The following is a 20,340-nucleotide window of genomic DNA, read 5'->3' on the forward strand; positions in this document are numbered from 1 at the left end:
TAGTCTCGAGCAATCAAACAAGCGGGATTCCTGGCTGCTTGGTCGCATCATCTGCCATTCCACAAACAACAGTTCTTAACGAACGTCAAGTCTGGATTCTTCCTTCATGTGACGCTATTGCTTTCTTTATTTAAATTGCTTCCTACCAAGTGCCCCAATTTATAAAGAATTTCGACACAAACAACTTGGCTCTAGCCACTACCAATTCGCAGCCTATACAAATTTTGATGATTGGCTGTGTTCTCCTCATCCCCAATCTGTTTTTAAACTAAATCTGTCCTCTAGCTGTAACATTTCAAAACTTCATTTTCTTCACTTCTAGCAGCAAAATGTCCCTGCAAACCAAAACCACGCGCAACGCCTCTGGGCAGCCGCTCTCCCTGGGGCCCGGGCGGGGCTTCGCGGGGCCTCGCAGCGCACCAGAGCCTGGGGCCCGCTTCTCCGACGGCCCTCCTGCGGGGCGCACCCCACTCCCTGATGCAGGCACCCATTTCCACCCCACAGGAGCAGATTCCATCCAAACGTGAATTCAGGGAGCGTGCGATCCAAGTGGACATGGGAGCAGCACAGGGCGGCGGCAGGGGCAGCGGTGAGCCGACGGACGGACAGCAGGGGGGACAGCAGGGGGACCCCGGGCCCCAGACCACAGGAGGGGTCCGTGCGCGCTCCAGCTGCACGCCCAGGGGCCACCGGGCCTCCCCGTGCACGCCCCGGTCACACCACCGCTGCCTCCGGGCTGTCCTCCGGCTGCCTTTTCCACCGGCCTCAAGCTCCTGGCTTTCCGGTTGGTTCTTTCTGACCGTCAGCTCTGCTCCCCTCACGGCCCTCTGGTGCTGGGCCCAGGACCTCGTGGCTTTAGCACCCACTCCCCATCGGAGCCGTCCTCCCCCCCACCTGCAGGGACCCCCTGTGAGCGTGGGCCCCAATGGACAGAGCATTCTGTCCTCCCCCCCCCCCTCCGCTCAGGGCCGCCCCCCCTCCCCTCAGCTCCTCCTCACTCGCCACCACCCTCCAGAACGGTGTCCCGCCGACTCAAAGTCCTCCCGGCCCGGCAGGTACAGGACCGCGATGGGAAGTCCAAGTATGGCGGTGGGGGGAGCCCACGGAAGGCGCCTCGCCGCGAAAGGGGAGTCTGCCGCTCGGCCACCACGCACTGTCACCGTTCAGGCTGCAAAATACCGGCTCACCCACCTTGCGGGAAATGCCACAAATCCCGCTTTTGTGGACGATCCCACGATTTTGGCAAAAAACCCCACAATCTTCTTTGCCCCAAGATGAACACGCCAGGCAGAAGGTCGCACTGGTTGCTGGCGTGTAACCTGGGCCCCCTCCGTCTCTCATCTTCCCAAGCCACCGCCCCTCCGACATCGCCTACTCGGCTGCCACGCTCTACTGCCTGCACCTGTCCTTCGGTCCGTCCGTCATCTGCTCGGCCACCAACACCCCCCCGCGTCCGCCTGTCCTTCGGTCCGTCCGTCATCTGCTCGGCCACCAACACCCCCCCACGTCCGCCTGTCCCTCCGTCATCTGCTCAGCCACCACCACCCACCCCCATCCTCTTGTCCGTCGGTCCGTCTGTCATCTGCTCGGCCACCAACACCCCCCGTGTCCGCCTGTCCTTCCATCTGTCCATCATCTCCTTGGCCTCCACCCCCCCCACGTCTGCCTGTCCTTCCGTCTGTCCATCATCTCCTCGGCCTCCACAGCCCGCCTCTTGGTGAACGGCATCTCACTCACTCTTCCTCAGCTCCTAATGTGTGGTCACCAACCTAACCAGGGTCCTGACCACATCCAACAATACTGTCTTCCCAGGATCCCTGTATCACCTATTCCAGAATCTTCCATTCTCCTCAAACCCAATTATGTCTCTCTTCCCCTCCACCCTCCACCCTTCGCCTCGTGCCACCTTAATTTTCTTCCTTCAGATGTCTACAGAATGTTTTCTTTTCTTCCACCTTATTCTGGTGTCTCGACCATGTACTGTCTAACTCTCTGCTAAGTCAGGAAGGGAGGACAGGAAAAGAAAAACGAGAACACTTTTAACACGCACCTCAAATCAAAAGACTTGAAGCACCACCAGTAGACTCATCAGTGACACTGCGATCTACAAGAAACAGACCCTTCCCAGAGCCCCAGTGGCTTGCTCAGAAGGTGGCCTCGTTCCTCAGGGAGAATGGTCCAGGCCCTGGGGGAAAGACCCCTGCGGAGGCCTCCGGCTCTCCCCACAGCCTCAGTCTCACAGAGTTTCTTCCCTTCTGGCACAGCGAATTCACGCCTGCCTCTGGGGCTCCAGTCACTGTTCCTTCCTCTGGGCACCCTCCACCCCCACCCTGTCCTTCCCCAGCCTCTGTCATTCACGCCTCTTTCTTGAGGCCCTCCCTCACCACCTCTTCTAAATGGCCTCCTTCCTCTGTCGGCTATTATAGGACCCCTTATTGAACTGTCTTCAAAACGCCCAGACCCTGAACCCACAGGAGCCCTTTTGTTTGTGCGTGTCTGTCTTCCACACCTGAAATGAAGGCGGGAAACTGGTCTTTCTCCTTCGCCACCTTGTCTCCACGACCCAGAGAAATGCACACAGTGGCCAATACACCACCGTGACTACTTTCTTTTGGTCCTAAATTGAAGGACATCTGCTGAAACTTTCCAAGTCCATTCCACATCAACAAACTCCAATTGGAATCCTATCAACTGAGATTACGACTTCTGTAAACGAACGAAGAGTTCGTATTACGTCATTTATCCACCGTGAAGTTCATTATAAGCAAATACGAACACGCAGTCAACCTCAAGCCACTGCTGAATTTAGGCTAATTAAGAGCAGAAACGTCCTTGAGGGGCAAGCACTCCCGTCACCGGTACCTGCTGGAGTTGAAGAGACGCTCGACAACACACACACACACACACACACACACACACACACACCCCTGTGGAACAATTCTCACACAAATAAATACTGCTTGTAAGTTAACTGTCCTGAAGAAGCGGGAAATACTAACCTGTATCGAAACCATCTGTAAAATCCAGCCCTAAAATCCGTTACTTAAGTTCCCGCTCGTTACAGAGTGACTTACGTGTGCCACATTTGGCGGTCGGCCGATCTGCTGAATGTCAGCATTATTCGTAATGTTTCTCAGCGTCCGCACCGCCGGACTCCAAGAAGCGATCATTTCTGATCTTTCAGAACTCTGCAGGTTCTGTCCCGAAGCCATTACGCTGCCCCGGACGTCGGGGGGTAAGACGCTGCCCGGAACGGGTGGCACGCTGGCACATAAGTTAATCAGGCCCGGCTCCTTTCCCGGGGGCAGTCTGCGTTTGGCCGCGGCTAACTGTGGCACTTCGGCTGGGGTCCAGTTTAAGTTTCGCTCCTGTTTCTCAGGCGATGAATCCGAAGAGTCGTCAAACATCAACTCCCCTTTGGGTTTTTCGGTGTTTGACTTGGGCGAGAACTGCTGGGCACCTGAAGGGGATCCTTCTCGAGAACTGGCAGGGCTCGATTTCTCGTCGGTACTACCCTCGTTGGGGGAATCCTGCTCCTCATTTTCTACCTCCTCCTCCTCCTCCTCTTCTTCCTCTTCTTCCTCTTCATAAATAACGAGGCGAGGATGGTAAAATGCTTCATCCTTTTTGGTTTTCTCAGATATGCAATCCAGGACCCAGTCGGGGGTAACAATTTTAATACTTGCTCTCTTTAAAGCACATTCGTATTTCTCCTGCAAGTAAAGAACAAACACATAAACACAGCTGTAAGTTTTACCGAATCTCCTAGAGCCGTGTACTGAAAACGGCAGGACAGGGATGCAGCTGAAACGGTCGGCACTTGTGACTGCCGTCTTAGACACGGAAAAGCTTAAACTCCTTCCAGACGCACGACTAGAGCCAAAATGAACCATCGGTCTATGAACTCGGGACGGCCTCACCTGCAACAGTGGTCTTACAAGATTTTATTTTATGTAAAAAATTTTTTTCCAAAGATCACTTATTTTTGAGAGACAGAGAAAGACAGAGTGTAAGTGGGAGAGGGGCGGAAAGAGACGGGAGACACAGAATCCGAAGCAGCCCCGGGCTCTGAACTGTCAGCACAGAGCCCGAGGTGGGTCTTGAACTCACAAACCGCGAGATCACGACCTGAGCCGAAGTCGGAGGCTTAACTGAGCCACCCAGGCGCCCCTTACAAGATTTTGTTTAAAGTTAACCTCTACAGATGGTATCTTAGAAAAAAGTACAGCTAGCAATCCCACGGAAAATTCTCTTACGAACGAAATAAATAATCGCCACCTCGCTTAGTTTTTACCCACTGACAATCTGTACAAAGCCGCAATAGGGAAAGAGCCCCTTCAGGACATCGGGCACGGTCCGGGAGGGTGGCCAACTTTCCGTGGGGAGGCTTCCTCAACGAGGCGCCTAGTGTTAATCGAGCTCGCTCCACGGGAGACACAGAGGGTGCAGCACGTCTCTGACCTCATGAGATTTACAACTTTGCTCTGGAGAGAACGTGACCACGAACAGGAATACAATGTGCAGCCACTGCTGAGCGAGGCGGGCACAAGTACAGAAGGCTCCCACCAGTGTGAGCCACACGACTCAGGGAAGGCCTCTGCTGCAAGGTGAGGCCGGGCAGGGGCGTGACAGCAGGCACGGGCACTGAGCAAAAAACGCAGGGCGCATGGAAAAGGTGTGCTCACAGGCAGGGGACCCCTCGCAAGTCAGGGTGTAGAACGGAACAGATAGCAAAGGACAAAAGACATCGACGAAAGAGTCACGTGATACAGGAGCTTTAAAATAAACAAGTCTGAGGGGCACCTGGGTGGCTCAGTCAGTTAAGCGTCCGACTCCTGATCTCAGCTCTGGTCATGATCTCATTCACGGTTCCTGAGTTCGAGCCCCTCATCGGGCTCGGTACCGACAGTGTGGAGGTGGCTTGGGATATTCTCTCTCCCTCTCCCTCCCTCCCCACTCCCACTCTCAAAGTAAGTAAATAAACTAAAAAGAATAAATGAGCGAGTTTGTAACTATGGTTTGCTTAACTAACAGAATCTCCCCACCCACCCTTCCAAAGCCTAGGGTAACAGCAGGTCTCTGGCAAACATGCTGGAGCCCCCCACATTAAAATGCGTTTCCTTGATCTCGCGGTCCGTGAGTTCGAGCCCCGCGTCAGGCTCTGGGCAGATGGCTCGGAGCCTGGAGCCTGTTTCGAATTCTGTGTCTCCCTCTCTCTCTCTGCCCCTCCCCTGTTCATGCTCTGTCTCTCTCTGTCCCAAAAATAAATAAAAAACGTTGAAAAAAAAAATTTAAAAAAAATAAATAAATAAAAAAAAATAAAATGCGTTTCCTGGCAAGGAGACCGAAGGTGGCACTCGCTGTTCACGGTCAGGGCAAGGGTGACCACGCAGACGACCGCCCTCAGGCTGGCGCTGGCCACAATGGCAGAGGAAGCCGGGACCCACCTCCTGGGAAAGAGTGAGACCCCTCCACGAGCCTCAGGGAGTTCACGCCGTTGCTTCTGAGGACGCTCTGCTTCGAACCTTCTGGAAACGCAGTCACGGGAGGACACGCGTGAATGACACGTGAGGCCAGAAGAGAAGCGGATGGAATCACCGCCATACTGCTGAGACCCTTCCACCGTCCCCATCTGAGGGCACGGCTCCAACCATCTTTGTTATAAATGCAGACGTACGTGTGTTTAAAAGGTGGAGGGGGCACCACGGTGTCCCGGGGCGCAAACACTCTAGAATGTGCTTTTCGCTTCACACGTCGCCAACAACCTCCCACGTCAACGTGTGCTTCTAGGCCGGCCCTTCTGCTCCTAACTTTCCGGGGTACACTTTCCAACAAACTCCAAAAGCGGAGACGCCCGTGTAAGAAACCCCTGCACCCGTCACCCAGCTCCGGTAGCTGGCAACCGTCCGCCATCCCGCTTCACCTGTCTCCTCTGTGACGCTGCATCTCTGACGACCCCCGCCACCGTGACCCCCACTCAGCTGGGGGGCCCTCTCACACCCAGGCGTAACTCGTTTTAACCCCAGCACGCCATTCTGTTGCACAGTGATTTCAGGCAATCCCCCGTCCCCCGGATCACTGCTTAGTTATTTCTCGCATCATTCATTCTAGTAGTCTCTAACGTCTGGGGTTTTGTTACTGTGAAAACCTGAAGTTAATTCTCGACACACATATCCTGAATCGCTGGGTCTGAGATGAACTCCTGGGTTCTGGTATCAGAGTATGGAAAGCACTTTTAGGCTCCTGACCTCTAACTACACCCCCTCCTAAAAGGCTGTGCCACCAACTACGAACGACTCTATCAACTGACCCACACGCCTGATAATACCCTGTTTTATTCCTGGCCGTGTGCTTGAACTCCTTGAAACCATGCTGTGTGTAAAGCATGATTTAAGTCATGCGTTTTATTAAGATGGAAACGTTTTGAAACCTATGTGTCCAGCAGCACGTGGGAATACGGAATGCTGAACTCAGTCACACCACAGCGTGCACTAACCACGGAAACTAAGCTGAGCCCGGGTGCTGTGCAGAAGTGCTCGATCACGACAGTGCACGCCTGAGACTAACACACCACCGTCCGCTCACTAAATCACGGAATTGAAATAAAAGCTTCAAAAGAATTTTAAAAAATCCCCTTCTTTATCCCCAAAATCATCCCGAAATATTTAACCATGAAATGCGAACCCAACCCTCCCACGTCGCTACAGATGAGAACCCTCTGTAGCAGACTAGAGACTTGCAACTTCCTGACCGCCTGTCCCAGACGAGCCACAGGGCTGTCCTAGGAAAACAAGTCTGGACACACACCGAAGTATTTATAAGCTACACAAATACGACCAGGTAACAAATCTGAGATTTCTACGTTATTTTCCAAGGTAGGAAGATGGTTTGCTGAAAATAATAAAACGTGACATTTTTTTTTTTTTAACTGTTAACAAATAGCAGAAGTAAAACTGGTCGCTGAGCATCTCGGACACCACGGAGAAACTCCACGCTTCGCGCTGGCAGCCGCCGTGGTCGGCCGGAGTCGTCGTCCGCACGCCGGGCCGGCACTCATTTCAGGAGGGACCTGACTGTGTCCTAGGCAACTGACGCAGGACACCGTCACTCACGCGTCCTCTCCCTTCTCCCCAACAGGGAGTTTTTGTCACTGAAAGACAGTCAGTTACTGCTGAACAAAGGTGACCTAAGAACAAAGCAATGTCAGATGCCTTTGCCTGAGCCGACTTCCCAGCTAAGTCATTCCAATTCTCGAACCCTCACACGTACAAGTTACTAAATGCATGGACTCAGGGGTGCCTGGGTGGCTCACTCGGTTGAGCGTCCGACTTCGGCTCAGGTCGTGATCTCACGGTTCGTGGGTTCGAGCCCCGTGTCAGGGTCTGTGCTAACAACTCAGAGCCTGGAGCCTGTTTCGGATTCTGTCTCCCTCTCTCTCTGTCCCTCCCCCACTCACTCTCTCTCTCTCTTTCTCAAAAATAAACGAACATTAAAAAAAAAAAAAATCTAAATGCACAGACTCGGGAGCCAACAGTGCGGCCCACGGGGTCCGGGTCGTGGCCAGTGGCGGGGGGCCGGCGGGTCCTCCGGCCACAGCAGGCACGGTCGCCCGCGAGGTCTGCAGCTGCCAGAGACCAGCCCTTCCCACCAACAAGCACACTCCTGTTGTTCTGCCGATTCTGTTCTTAAATCCCTTTCTTCTCCACTTGACTGAACATCTTAAAAATCCAGGAATATGAAAGGTGGTTTCGCTCTGCCGTTTAAACATGTTCTTTGTTCATAAAAATGCAAAAAAAAAAAAAAAAAAAAAAAAAGGATTTGAAGAGATGCCGTTTATTTTTGAGTCTGACATTCACGCATTGCCTCTTCAATGACAATGACTCTTCACAAGTATTTGCTCATCTTTACAAAAGCTATACTTTGTTTCCCTTCAAGCTAGCCACCTACAATCAAATGATTTGCTCTTAGCCATAAATTATAAGATATTAATATGAAAAGAACCGTTACACTGTTTCACCAAAACATACTATATTCCTTAGAGTGTTACACAAAACGTGATTTTTTACTTCGAGAGACTTAAGAGTCACCTCTTACATTTTCACAGAAACGCTTCTTCTCGGACCGCGTGGCTAAGTTACAACCACACCCACTGGCTCAACATGGCTCTTGTCAGGAAACCAGCGTGGCCACGGCACACGTTTCCAGATCGCCTCTGCTCAATGTCAAAGCCTCTGTGAAAGAGGAACCTCACACGCCACCCCTGCCCCCCCCACTCCCCACTCCCAGCCAGGGTACCCGTGGGAAGAACAGGATGGCAGCACGGATTCAGAAGCAGTTAAGAAAAAAACAGGATACCGGCACGTGGAAAGTCAACTTGCCATAAACACACTCCTCTTGACTCTCAGAGTCATAAACCATCGTTCCTGGGAGGAGCAAAGTCTGGTTTCCAGAAAGCGATGGTCCTCAAACTCTCGTGCGCATCAGCACCACCGGGAGGGCCTCACCCAGGTTACCGGGCTCTGCACCTGCCCTCACCGGGTCCCGGTTCACGAGGTGTGGGGCGGGCCGCAGTCTGGGCTTCTCACAGATGCACAGGGGAGGCGGGTGCTGCTGCCCGGGGGGCCCCACTTGGGAAACCAAAACTCTGTGGCCCCACCAGTGCTTAGAGACAAGAACCCCACGATTATCGAGATAAACGTACTTGGATCTATTCTAGATCATTAAAAAGGAAATGGCGTTGGAAACTTCGCCAAACACACGTTTACAAAGTTTTACTCAGCACAACGCCTTTTTAAAAATTGTGAAGAAGACTAAAAATACATACTTTCACAAATAAAAATGAACTAAACTTTTACTGAGTTTGAAAGGAAACTCTAGAGACTGAAAAAACTTTCCCATTTTCTCCCCAAAATAAACCCAAATTTCTTCGCATTTAGAGGTCACATCTGGCTCAGAGTAGAAACGATAATCATCTCGCATCGTCTGCGGAGTGAAGCCAGGTCTAAGTCAGGTAAATGAACTGAACCGGCTTTTGTAAATGGAATCTAGCAATTAATCCAAGAGAAGCTCACAACCGTCACTCGGCACCGGAAGTAGTGAAGGGATGCGCGAAGAGGAAAATGTACGTGAAATGCTTACCCCCTTTGGTTCGGGGACCACCAGATGCGTGCATTTCTTGTTGAGGTGCAGCTGGCAGTTCCCCCCATAGAAAGTGAGCAAAGCCCACAGGGCGCTCCTGTCTTCAGACGACACCTGGGAAAGGAAGGGACACCGGGCTTCCGTCACACATTTCAGTCCGTGCAAGCGTGCTCATCGTCAAAGTACAAGGTGGCATCTTAGCAGTTCTGCTGCACCTACTGGCCTCCCTCGTCAAAGGAACTCGAGTAGCGGGACTCACGGGGGAACACGTGAGCGCTCAGGTATCTGCTTGTCATGACAAACTTTCAATCCCTATCGTGACTGCTTCGTAGACGTGATTTTTTTCACCCTGTCGCCAGATGAATGGAAAACACATATCCACGCTCCAAAAAACGAATGGAGGATCCTTGCAACTCACGTGACGGGGAAGCAAGCAGAAGGAGGGAGTGCGTCACCGCGTCTGACAACCAGAGGCTCGAAAATGTCTGCGGGCAACGGCAGCACCCACGTCACTAAGGAGCCCCTTCACCATTGAGGGCTAAATACTAATTAAGAAATGGAGGAATTCAAGAGACAACAACAGTTACTTGGAGCTCAGGGAAAATCCTAAGTATTATCTACCACATCAAAGGAAATAAGGCAAGCGTGAAAGGGACCATTCTTATGCTTGCGTAACTGATGAAGTCAACTCCAGGCAGAGTGGCTCGCGTTGGAAAAGAGGCTTTGACTGGCACAACAGAAGCGGCTCCCCATTTACTGCCTGCCTCCCATGTGCCAGGAACTGTGCCAAATGCTTCGCACGCATTCCTAACCCCTACGACCGCCATGCAAAGTGGCAACCATGAAGCCCCCCGCACAGATCAGGAAACAAACCTGCCAAAATTACAGCTAATCGTCGGAAAAGCTGGCTTTTAAAACACAGGTGTGTCTAACCCCAGGCCTGCCTACATCTTCCTGCTGTTCTGTAACTTCTCTAAGGGCAATCACTCCCCAAAACAATTGCTAAAAAAGAAAATTTTAGAGTCTGAAAGACAAAAGAAGTAAGAAAAATAAAGGTGTGTGAATTAATTCTGACGTAATCATTTAACCGGGTCAATTTTTTTCCTTAATAATTTATTACAAATTCGGGGTTATGGTTAGGAATTCCGTTAGTCCTCAGGTTAGTTCTGTGTTACAAATAGCATGTTTTTAAAAAACCGCCATTATTCAGCTTGCCAGAACTCCACTCTCTTACATCTATTTCCGTCCGTTTTACAAATGTTTCCAGAACTTATCCTGCACTGCACACTCACTACTCTGTGGATACTAACAAGAACACACTAATCTCCTAAAATCACCTTGGAAAGTCACTACTTTGTATCTCTTTAACGTGGTTAGCCACTGTCGCATTTCCGAAGACTGGACCAGAAAACCGTTATTTTTTTCCTAGAGGCTTTCGCAAAAACGTGGCTCTCCTGCAGCATTTGGAGAGGTGAGACTGACTCACGCGATAATCCAGACCGCTCCAAGAGAGCACTACATCCCCTGTTAGAACTGAAGTTCAAAGAGCAGCCCCTCTCTGTGCCTTCCTCGGGAAGCCGTGCCTACAGGGAAGCGCGTGCAGCCTGGGCTGTGCCGACCGCGGCGAGCCAGGCCCCGGGCCGGCGCCACAGGCCCGGGTCTCAACAGGGACAAGCCTATTGCTGGGGAACGAACATCAGGTGGTGGGGAGGGAGACCTGGAGCTGACACAGGGTCTCCAAAGACGAGCTCCGGGCCACCTGGAGACCTTCCACGAACCAGATCCTGCATCAGTGCACGTCTGGGCCAAGCGACTTCAAACAGCCACGCCAGCTCACATGTGTCATGAATCTCTTTGCACACCAACTAAGAATGCTCTTTCCACACCAAAACGTTAACAACAGTGCCCTAGCGGGGATGGAATTATGGGGACATTTTTGTTGTCATTTTTCTACTTTTCTGTATTTTCCAGATTTTCAAAAGCATTAATTTTTCTAACTGGGGAAAAGGATTTTTTGGGTTTTTTTTTTAAAGCAACCTACGGAAACTACAGATCTTGTCATCCCGGCCAACGAAGCTCGGACGTGACCTCAATACCCTAAGACCAAAAACCCAAACGCTTGAGTGGTGAGTCAGGTGCGGCCCCCACACACGCGTCCCACAGCACCACCGCGTCTCAGGGACACGCCTCCGACACGCCAGGCTCTGGCTCCGTGTCCTGCCCAGCCTCAACGCCCACTCAGCTACCACTGGCCCTGGACTCCACGGCAGGCTGCACACACACCCTCGTGCTGGCCACGCTCCGAAACCACATGCTCGCCCCCCCCACTATCCTGTCCTCTAAGGACGTGGAGCAGAGGGCGGTCACCTCGTCCACGCCCCCCCCCCCCAAATAAATGCCTCCTTCACCCCAGTCGGGAGCGCCATCCCTTCCCAGTACAAGTAGGACACTCCTCGGTTCTAGCCCCCAAATCTGTCCTTGTCCCCTCCTGAAAAAAACTACAATCTGAAGGCACAGTTAAAGATGGAGGTCTCGCTAGGATTCACCCCCTCGACCTCTCTGCCCTCTCTCACAGGACCCAGTACAGCGCGAGGCACATGGGCAGGCAGTCAAGAAATACCTGTTGATGGAGATACGGAACGAAACGGCTTTTATCTTCGGCCTTCAAGGCTGAAACCACAACCCTGGCCAGGCTCTCCGTCGCACTCTTGGCCTGTCCCCCGAAACCTACCCAGCACATCACAACGGAGGCCCAGCCTGCATCAATACTGGCTCGGGAGAAGGCAGATGGTGTGTGTGCTTCTCAACGTCTGCGGGCACAAGCTGCCTTCCCTACCTCTCCTTGGGAGAGCTCTGGAAGACTCCAACAAAGAGCTCCAGCCTGTATCAACACCCTGACGGGGAAAAGACAGAAGGTCACTGAGAGCCACCGAGCAAACGGTCCTTTCGCAAAGGCGGGGTCCCGCCTGGTGGGCGCGTGTGCGGGCAGGTGCGCCAAAGTTCGGCAAACGGTGTGGACGCCCGAAGAGTCTCTGCGTGGTGCGGATCCACCGTCGAGACGGCTCCCTCCGGGTACAGTTTCCACACCTCGCACCCACTTTTACACGCTTGTGTGTGCTACGACACGCGGCTGGTTCACAAGCGCGTCCTCCCTTGTGGACGGTGCGTTCGCTGAGGGGAGACATCCTATCTTAGCTTATTTTACACCCCCCGTCGGCATTGCTCCCGTCACAAAAGGACTCATCTGGTATTTGTTAAACCAAAGTCCCTTAGCTACACGCTGTGCACGTGGTCTGTTAACACACCTTAAGCTGAATTAACATTTTTTAGCAACCAGAAAACATCAGTGTCCGCGGTGCACTCTTCTCAACTGGGGTGTCAGCAGGTGAGCTGCTCTCACCCTTATCTGATCGAGCTTTCTGCACTCAAAAGCAGAGCTTTTTACCATGTGATCCCATCACACACTGGGGATTCCGATCCATCATCCTAAGTGATGGACGGCGTAGCAAGTGATCCATGAAGATGAAACTAACTCCAGACTCTGAGTTTTACTACCTAATGAGTTTGCTAAAAGGATAGAAAAAGACTGTCACAGGTCCTTCTAAATTCAGTTGCCTGCCCACCACAGACCCAGCCACCCCCCCGGCAACGTATTTCACACCGAGATAAAACTCTACGGGCTGGACCGCTTCCCAGACCACATGACCAAGGGACCCTTGTTCACCTCTGCCCGTGCTCCCTACCACCTAGTTGTGGCTTCTTCCATGGGCTCCCCATTCTCCCCCTCCCTGCCCCTCTGCTGTCTTCTCAGCCCAGACCCTGAGGTCCGCATGGACCACTAGGCCTGCACGATGGCCACCAGACCAATCAGCAGTCCTGTGTCCCTGCCCAGCATTCTTACTCTCCTCCTCTCCTGAGTCACAGGCAGGACTGAGGGGACACCCGGAGCCGTGCACAACTATCCGCTACAAATCAGCGCTCCCTTCCTTTACTTGGGGTGCTGCTGCTTCCCAGCAGTAAAAACTGAGTCTGATTTCATGCCTGGTTTCTAAAAACAATTCCCTCTCCTCCAATAGCATCTCTACGCTCAGATTTCTTCTCTGCAGAGCCCCTTTACTGCACGCTACCCAAGGCTCTGCTCCTGGCTACCTACCTCCTACGTTCCTCTGGAAGAAGCAAATTCTCTGCCCGTCACACGCCCCCACATCCCCACATCTGGATAGCTAATCGACACCCCAAACTCAACGTGCTTCAAACCAGCTTCCCCGGCTTCCCTGAGGAACCAGGCTCCCGTTTCCCCCCTCCAGCAGTGAGTGATGCTGGCACTTCCCCCAGGCTCCCGGCCTGCTCGGACCCACAATTCACTGCGGAGGCAGCTCCAGGACCCGCCACACGGGCGCCCCGGGGCGCTGCCTTCTCCTCCTTCGTCCCAAGTGTGGCCACATCACCAGGCCCTGCCAATTCCCGTCCGGGCCTTGTATCCACAGCGCCATGCCGAATCCAAACCTCTGCCTCAAGTCCAAGATCACGCCCTCCCTCTGGCCCAAATTCCCATCCCCACCCCGGCCCCGTGTCCTGCTACAGCCCCCAGACCAGCTGCACCTGCCAAACTGCAAGGATTTTCGTCTGCTTGTCTGCGTTTTTCAAATGTCCTCCTGTAAATATTTGTAATCCTAAATTAAATACTTAAGAAAGAAGGAAGGAGCATCCTACTGGCCACTCCAGGAAGCTCAAACTCCAACATCTGGGTCCGTTCCCGTGCTCTCCGCCCCCACCCTCCCAAACGCTCTCTTTCCTCTGCACTCCGAGCGCACACCTTCCGTCAGCAGCCAGCCTTGGCGCCCTCGTCCGTCCTTCCATGTTGCTCTGCCAGGAACGCACTCCCCTGTCCCACTTTTGCTCTAATTCTGCCCATTCTTTGGGGCCCCTCAGGTCTGACATCTCCCCTCCCCCAGGCTTCCTGACCAGGTCGTCCACACGGGTGACTGCTCTTGTGATCTTACGCACCGACCACCGACACCAGGCCACCTGATCTAGCCCATCATACAGCAGGTGTTGTGTGTGCCTTAACCTTAGTGTTGCAGGTCTGATAATCTGTTACCTTTGTGAAATGTAACCACTTTTCAACCTTTGTGAAATGTAACCACTAGTGTTTTCTAAGACTAAAAGTCTTCTCTGTTGCTAAACCCGTAGTTAATAAGGATCCCTATTAAATGAAGGTAGCAAAGACAAAAAGAGAGAATTTCATAACTTTAAAGGACTTCAGGAATTAACTAGATGCAAACACAAAAAAGTGACCCTAACTGAGCTTGCCTACTGTGCGGACAGGGAAGGGGTCAAACTGTGGCGGGGAGACCGCCAGAACGAAGGGGGAGCCTGGCCAGCCTGGCTGGGTGACTCCCGACCACAGAGGCGCATGGCTGTGAGCGATGCCCTCCCGGGTCACCCAGGGCTTCGAAGGCCCCTCCTTGAGGCTTCCACAGGGATGGGCGCCACCCTGCTCCTCACCCAAGTCATTGCGATGGGTCCGTGAGGGCATGGGGCAAGGCCACGGTCAACCACACCTCTTCCTGTGCTCGTGCTGAACAGATTATTCTACGCAATTTCAAAATGAGTTCAAGTAACACCAGCTGGACTTGTTACAATGGTTTTTTTTTTTTTTTTTTTTTAATAGTTTGAGGGTTTTTAGCTGGGGGTGGAGGGCACAGAACACAATTTAAAAATACTGAATATCCACTTTCCTCACTACCTAGAATTTACCATGGCTAACGTTGGGTCCCTCCCTTCAGACATTTCTCGTATATATTCCTTGGCTAACGGAACATGCACATACCTACGTCATGGCCTCCTCCCCACCCCCCCTCAAAGCACTGTCCTCCTCTTTCCGTGCTTTCATAAAGCACCACCGACACTGGCTATGTACTTGCACTGCCGTGCAACTGCACACAACAGGTTTCTGAACCATTTCCAACAAGAGGGTGACCTGATTTTTTTCCCATTTTACCCTAGATATTCTACACGATGCTCTGTGGAGCGCCTTTATCTATCAACCTGCCCTTATTTCTGCCAACTTGGGATACGTTTCTAAACCTAAGAGAACCGTAGGGGAAAACAAAAGGAGTTATTTTAGGGCTCCCGCCACTCCCCAACTTGCGTAGAAAGCAGCCGTGCTGCACTGCATCCCCGCCAGCGGCGAGGGGAGGAGGGGAGCGCGTCCGCAGGTGCACCGGCACGGCACACACGCGGAGTCAGGCCTGCGGAGTCAGGCCTGCGCACGCGGCCAGGCGCGCAGGGTCAAGCGCGAGAACTGAAGTTCTTCCGCCTGTGCTAATAAATGTTCGTGTCCTGATGGCAAAGTGTGTCAAATGTTACGTCCTGCTATTTGCGATTCCTCTTTACAAAAAGTCGTAAACTCATTTTTTTGCCTTATCTACTGAGCTTTTATTTTTCTTTGCCTTTAGGAGTGAATTTTTGCCATCTTAAATAATTTCATTTTCACTATTTTTTCACATTCAAATCTTACACCTTTGTAATTCTTTACGTTAGAAAGACCATTTCGCCCATTAAAACTTTAAATCTTAAGTCTAAGCAGGAACGTTTAAATAATTATAAACGTATCATAAGGTCACACTGAACATGCAGCTTAGTAGAGGGCTTCTTTAAAACTGGTTTACAAACAGGTCATAAATCTGAAAGTGTAAAAACTCAGAACTGCTATGTGTAAACAACACAAGACGGACTGTAACCATGCTTACCTGGGAGAGGCAGGCAGTGATTCCAAAAAAGATCTGACACGACTCTGGAGAAAAACCATTCACTCTGTTTTATAGTTATTAAGATTCCACTGAAATGAGATTAGTGCAACCTGCATTTCACGAAGACGTGCTATTTGCCCACTGGGACGTGATCCACCCCACCCCCGCCCTCCCACTCAGTCCACGGAGCAAAGAGACTCAGACTGGCCAAACAGTAGAGGAGCCTCGAGAAGGAGCAGCGGACAGCACAGAGACAACGGGAGGTTCCGTGAAGTGCTTTCTAACCCAGCGCCTCCACCAACATCAAGAAAACGGGCCCAGTACACTCGCAGGGGAAAACATCTGACCTCCAAGGGCTGGCTCACTCCACACACACGTACACACACACACACACACACACACACACACACACACACACCTATATACACACACACGGCACAGCAATTACTTTAACAGCACATTCCAAAGTCTAGAGTTTATTTTAGAAGGAAACGTTAACGGAACGTCTGGGCTACGACAGAGAGAATCTTCCATAAAAGAACTTGGGTTCTAGTCTTGCTACCGCTGCTAACTTTACGAAGCTGGGCAAGACCAACTCTAAGCTTCGGTTTTCCTTCACTAAAACGAGTTAGAATACACATGATTCCCAACTCTCCCGGCTCTAACACTCAGATTTTTAAAATTCATGCAAAAGAGCTGTGTGCCAGACATTGGGCATATGGCTCTACCCAAGGAGACATGACCTCAGGGCGCCAGTAACATACAGCCTACTCAAAGCCAACACGAGGACTTTTTTTGAAGAATCTGGAGTGTCCACAATTCAACATGGGTTATTAAAGTATTGCCCTGTTTTCTCAACAGGAATAAAGTATAGCTACTGAGGCAAGTGAGTGAAGAAAAACAGATCAAACTGAAAATCCTACTGTAATCTGGAAGTCTCCCACCAGCCCTGCTGAGAGATCTCATAATTGACGGGAGCCTGCCTGTCTGACTAACCTCTGCAGACCCCAACGTCATGCCTTCAGCCCCATTATCCAAGATCGGTTTCCACGCTCCTACCTGTAGCTCACCCATTTTCTCCTTCCAAAGCCTTGGGGAAACATGAACAAAGGCAAATCTAGATTGTGCCGTCCAAGAGTCTTGGGGATCCTTTTATGTCCCTTCGAGCTGCGCTTGGACAGACAGATAAGAACTCAAGGGGAGGACAGCTTCTTAAGGAATCTCGTGCGGAGAATAAGTGATCCACAACAGGAAGAATTAACCTCTCGTCTTCAAAATTATCCCTCTGTCTCCCAGTCTTTTTTTTTCACCTGTACTTAGAAAACAAAGACTCCCAAAACAGCAAAATGGGATGAAAACTAAAACAAAACACGAACTGATTTCCTTTAACTCTTCAGATTATGGATGGAAAGCCTTAGAAGTTTTGAGTTGGAGTTGCTAGAGTTCTGCACATCCTCCAAGAACTGCTTATAGAGGGATGTTGTGTTGATTTGAGGCCACCTATATTTAATACACAAAGATTTCCTCTGTCTGCATCAGTTCAATAAAGTAAAAATGCATTCCCAGGACCCACCTGGCCGAGCTGCAAAACCAAACTGGATGAAAGACATCATCATCTGCAATTTTAGCATCAGGGTACCAGGTACCCTGAAAAGGAGCACCTCCACGATTAGGTTAAGCGTGGAGTGACCCTCCAGGCAAGCTGCACACGGCCAGGGCGAAACAGAAGCCACGAGGCTCAGAACACGAGAGGGCAGCCCGACATCTCACCCAAGGCAGGGAGGACCGTGCTCTAAAGCTACACTCAGGACATGCAGAAGCAGGGGACCATGCGTGGGAGGGAGCTCCCTGAGGGCAGCAAGGACACCTTGTCGACCCCTTTAGTTTTGGTGCCCAGCCCATAGCAGATGCCAGCACGTGTGTTAAAGAAACCTTCTACCCGACGTAATCAAAAAGAATGACAGCGCATATCAACGAAACTAGAAACGTTCTGATGTTCTCTTCCCCTATCCGTTCTTCAAGTAACTCATGATTTGGCCCACGCAGACTTACGAGTTTGGAAATAGTCCACCTAACTAGACATCACAAAAACTGTTCCAGAGACGAGAAGCTGAGGTCTAGAGAGGAGGCCTGCCCGGGATCAGAAAGCCCTGTCCTGGAACTGGAGCCCCGTCCCCGCAGCGGGCAGCCCTCCCTCCGGGGGTGGGGGTGGAGGTGGGGGTGAGACAAGGATCAGGTACAGAAAATCCGAATCAGAATGGAAAACACAAGGAACAGAGGACACGGACACACACACACACACACACACACACACAGGCCCAAACTAACGAACCCACTCAGTTACCATTTCAATCTTAAACCCAGAGTTGTCCTTTCCCTCGCCCCTGCCCCAAAAAGGATACGGCAGAAGAGCTCCACACTGAACGGACAATATCACCCAAGACGGCTGAAAAAGAAAATATGAACTCAAATCAAAAAATGCTTTCAATTTACAATCAAGATGACATTTCACCAGCCCTGCTCCTAGAAATTAAAGGCTTTGTTATAACTGATCACAAAGCACCCAGATTATGAGTATTCAAGTGGTAAAAATATCAAAGATTAGTTATTATTGCCCAAGCGAAAAAGCTCAATTACAGAACAAAGCACTACCACATATTTTAAAAACTATTATGCCTATAAATGTAAATTCTAGGCACACACACTATTAATGCTTAAGCGTCGAGGTTAGCTGGGAACTGTCCTCAGACCCGAAGGGCTGGGGTCTGACAGCCAGGCCTACCCCCTCCCCATCCCAGGCACACTGGGCCCTCCCTGGCTTCCCTCTTCAATCCCGAACCCAACCAAGTCTAAGTTCATGAGTATTTTTAGTAATCTCCAGTATATATAAATGCTGGTAAATCATGAGAAGTATTTCTGTCTGGTAATTTTTTATGAATTCCATAATTCAGATTAATTATAAAACCTTAGTTTAATTACTACCTTTTTGGGTAACTTGTATTTTTGAAAATTTGTATTTCCACATTTTTAACATTACATTCACCTACATACTACCCCATTTAGCCAGCTGAAACTTTCAGAAATTTCAACCAGCTGAAACACACACACAGACTTATTATTCGTGCATTAATTTATTCAAGTACTTATTGAGAATGTTTTGTCCCAGAGATGGTACAAGGCACTGGGGATATAATAACAAAGAACAGGTATGCGGTCTTTACTCTCATGCAACCTATATTCCAACCTAATGATCTCCAAACTAGTTTTGGCACGTACTAAGAACTGTAGAGGGACACCTGGGAGTCTCGGTCAGGTAAGCATCCGACTTCGGCTCAGGTCATGATCTCACTGCTCGTGGGTTCGAGCCCCATGTCAGGCTCTGTGCCGACAGGTCAGAGCCTGGAGCCCTCTTCAAGTTCTGTGTCTCCCTCTCTCTCTGCCCTCCCTGCTCGTGTGCTGTCTCTCTCTCTCTCTCTCTCTCTCTCTCTCTCTCTAAGTTAATAAACATTTAAAAAAAAAAAAAAAAAAGAACTTCAGAAAACAAAATACCCCTGTCGTTTTTCGGGTAACATCAACAACTTTTCAGCCTAAGTTTATAAAAGTGTGTCTTCTGTGAACAGGGTGTAGGAATACTGACCGTTTTATAAAATAAAGATTGGCTCCGCTTGGAATAATTATTTCATGAAGATGTGATCATTTTACCACGCATTTTAAGTAACTTATTGGAAAAAGCGCACCAGGCTGAAAGCGAGCACTTATGCTTCTGCCCAGCACTTCACCCAGTGGGCCTTCACATTCTCTGATAATCCCGGGGAAACTCCAGTTCAGTTTAAGGGAGCTGGCCAGCGCCGGTAGCCGACACTGGCTTGGACTCTTCTATAGTGGGCGGCGTCACGTGAGCCAAGCTGCACGGTCCACGGTAGCACCCAGAGCCCCGCGGAGCCCTGCTTGCACGGCTGCGCACCAGGGCGGCTTTCGAGAGAGCAGCATTTCTAGTCATCCCATGGCATGGCGTGGAGGGTTCCCAGAGCCCGGGGCGATGCGCTGTGACAGGACCTGGGCCGGTGAAGGTGTGACTCTTCCCAAGGACACTGGGACAGGTACCCCTTCCGACTATCGTGCGGCATACACCCTGGGCGGTGTCCCTTGGGGAACTGGGGGGCGGGGGAAGCACGGGTATTCCCACTTGAGGGTTGAGGGCCAGCCACCATCAAGTCCACGCAGAGCAGAATCACCCCCAGGCCCTCATTCACATGAGTCTAGGACACACTAGTAACAATAAAGCAGAAACGGAGAACCGGAAAAGCATCCGGAAAAGCATCGTAATAAGGAGCTCTTTATCCCAAAGGCAAGTAACACCGCATAAAAATAAGCCCACTGCTGGTCAGCGTTAACATTTCCAATGATGCCCTAAGGCCACTGAGAAAAATAAAAATATGTCCGTTAA

The 20,340-nt window shown here is 51.0% G+C and overlaps 1 protein-coding gene across 3 annotated transcripts in view; it reads right to left on the reverse strand.

The window, feature by feature from the left end:
- The window catches only part of PAXIP1 (PAX interacting protein 1), a 50,988-nt gene that overhangs the window by 23,841 nt on the left and 6,807 nt on the right, over positions 1–20,340 (reverse strand). For 2 of the 3 annotated variants that reach the window (XR_006298687.1, XM_043590483.1), the window contains exons 3-6: positions 18,296–18,339; positions 15,894–15,957; positions 9,139–9,252; positions 3,075–3,713 (exon numbers count right to left, since the gene is read on the reverse strand). Coding sequence is in view for 2 of the 3 variants with exons in the window: in XM_043590483.1 (XP_043446418.1) it covers positions 3,075–3,713; positions 9,139–9,252; positions 15,894–15,957; positions 18,296–18,339 (861 nt within the window). In the remaining variant the exon portion in view is untranslated. The remainder of the gene's footprint in view (positions 1–3,074; positions 3,714–9,138; positions 9,253–15,893; positions 15,958–18,295; positions 18,340–20,340) is intronic. The other variant, XM_043590484.1, reaches the window with a different exon arrangement.

Source organism: Prionailurus bengalensis, chromosome A2 (assembly GCF_016509475.1).
Source record: "Prionailurus bengalensis isolate Pbe53 chromosome A2, Fcat_Pben_1.1_paternal_pri, whole genome shotgun sequence".
Classification (NCBI taxonomy): Eukaryota; Metazoa; Chordata; class Mammalia; order Carnivora; family Felidae; genus Prionailurus; species Prionailurus bengalensis.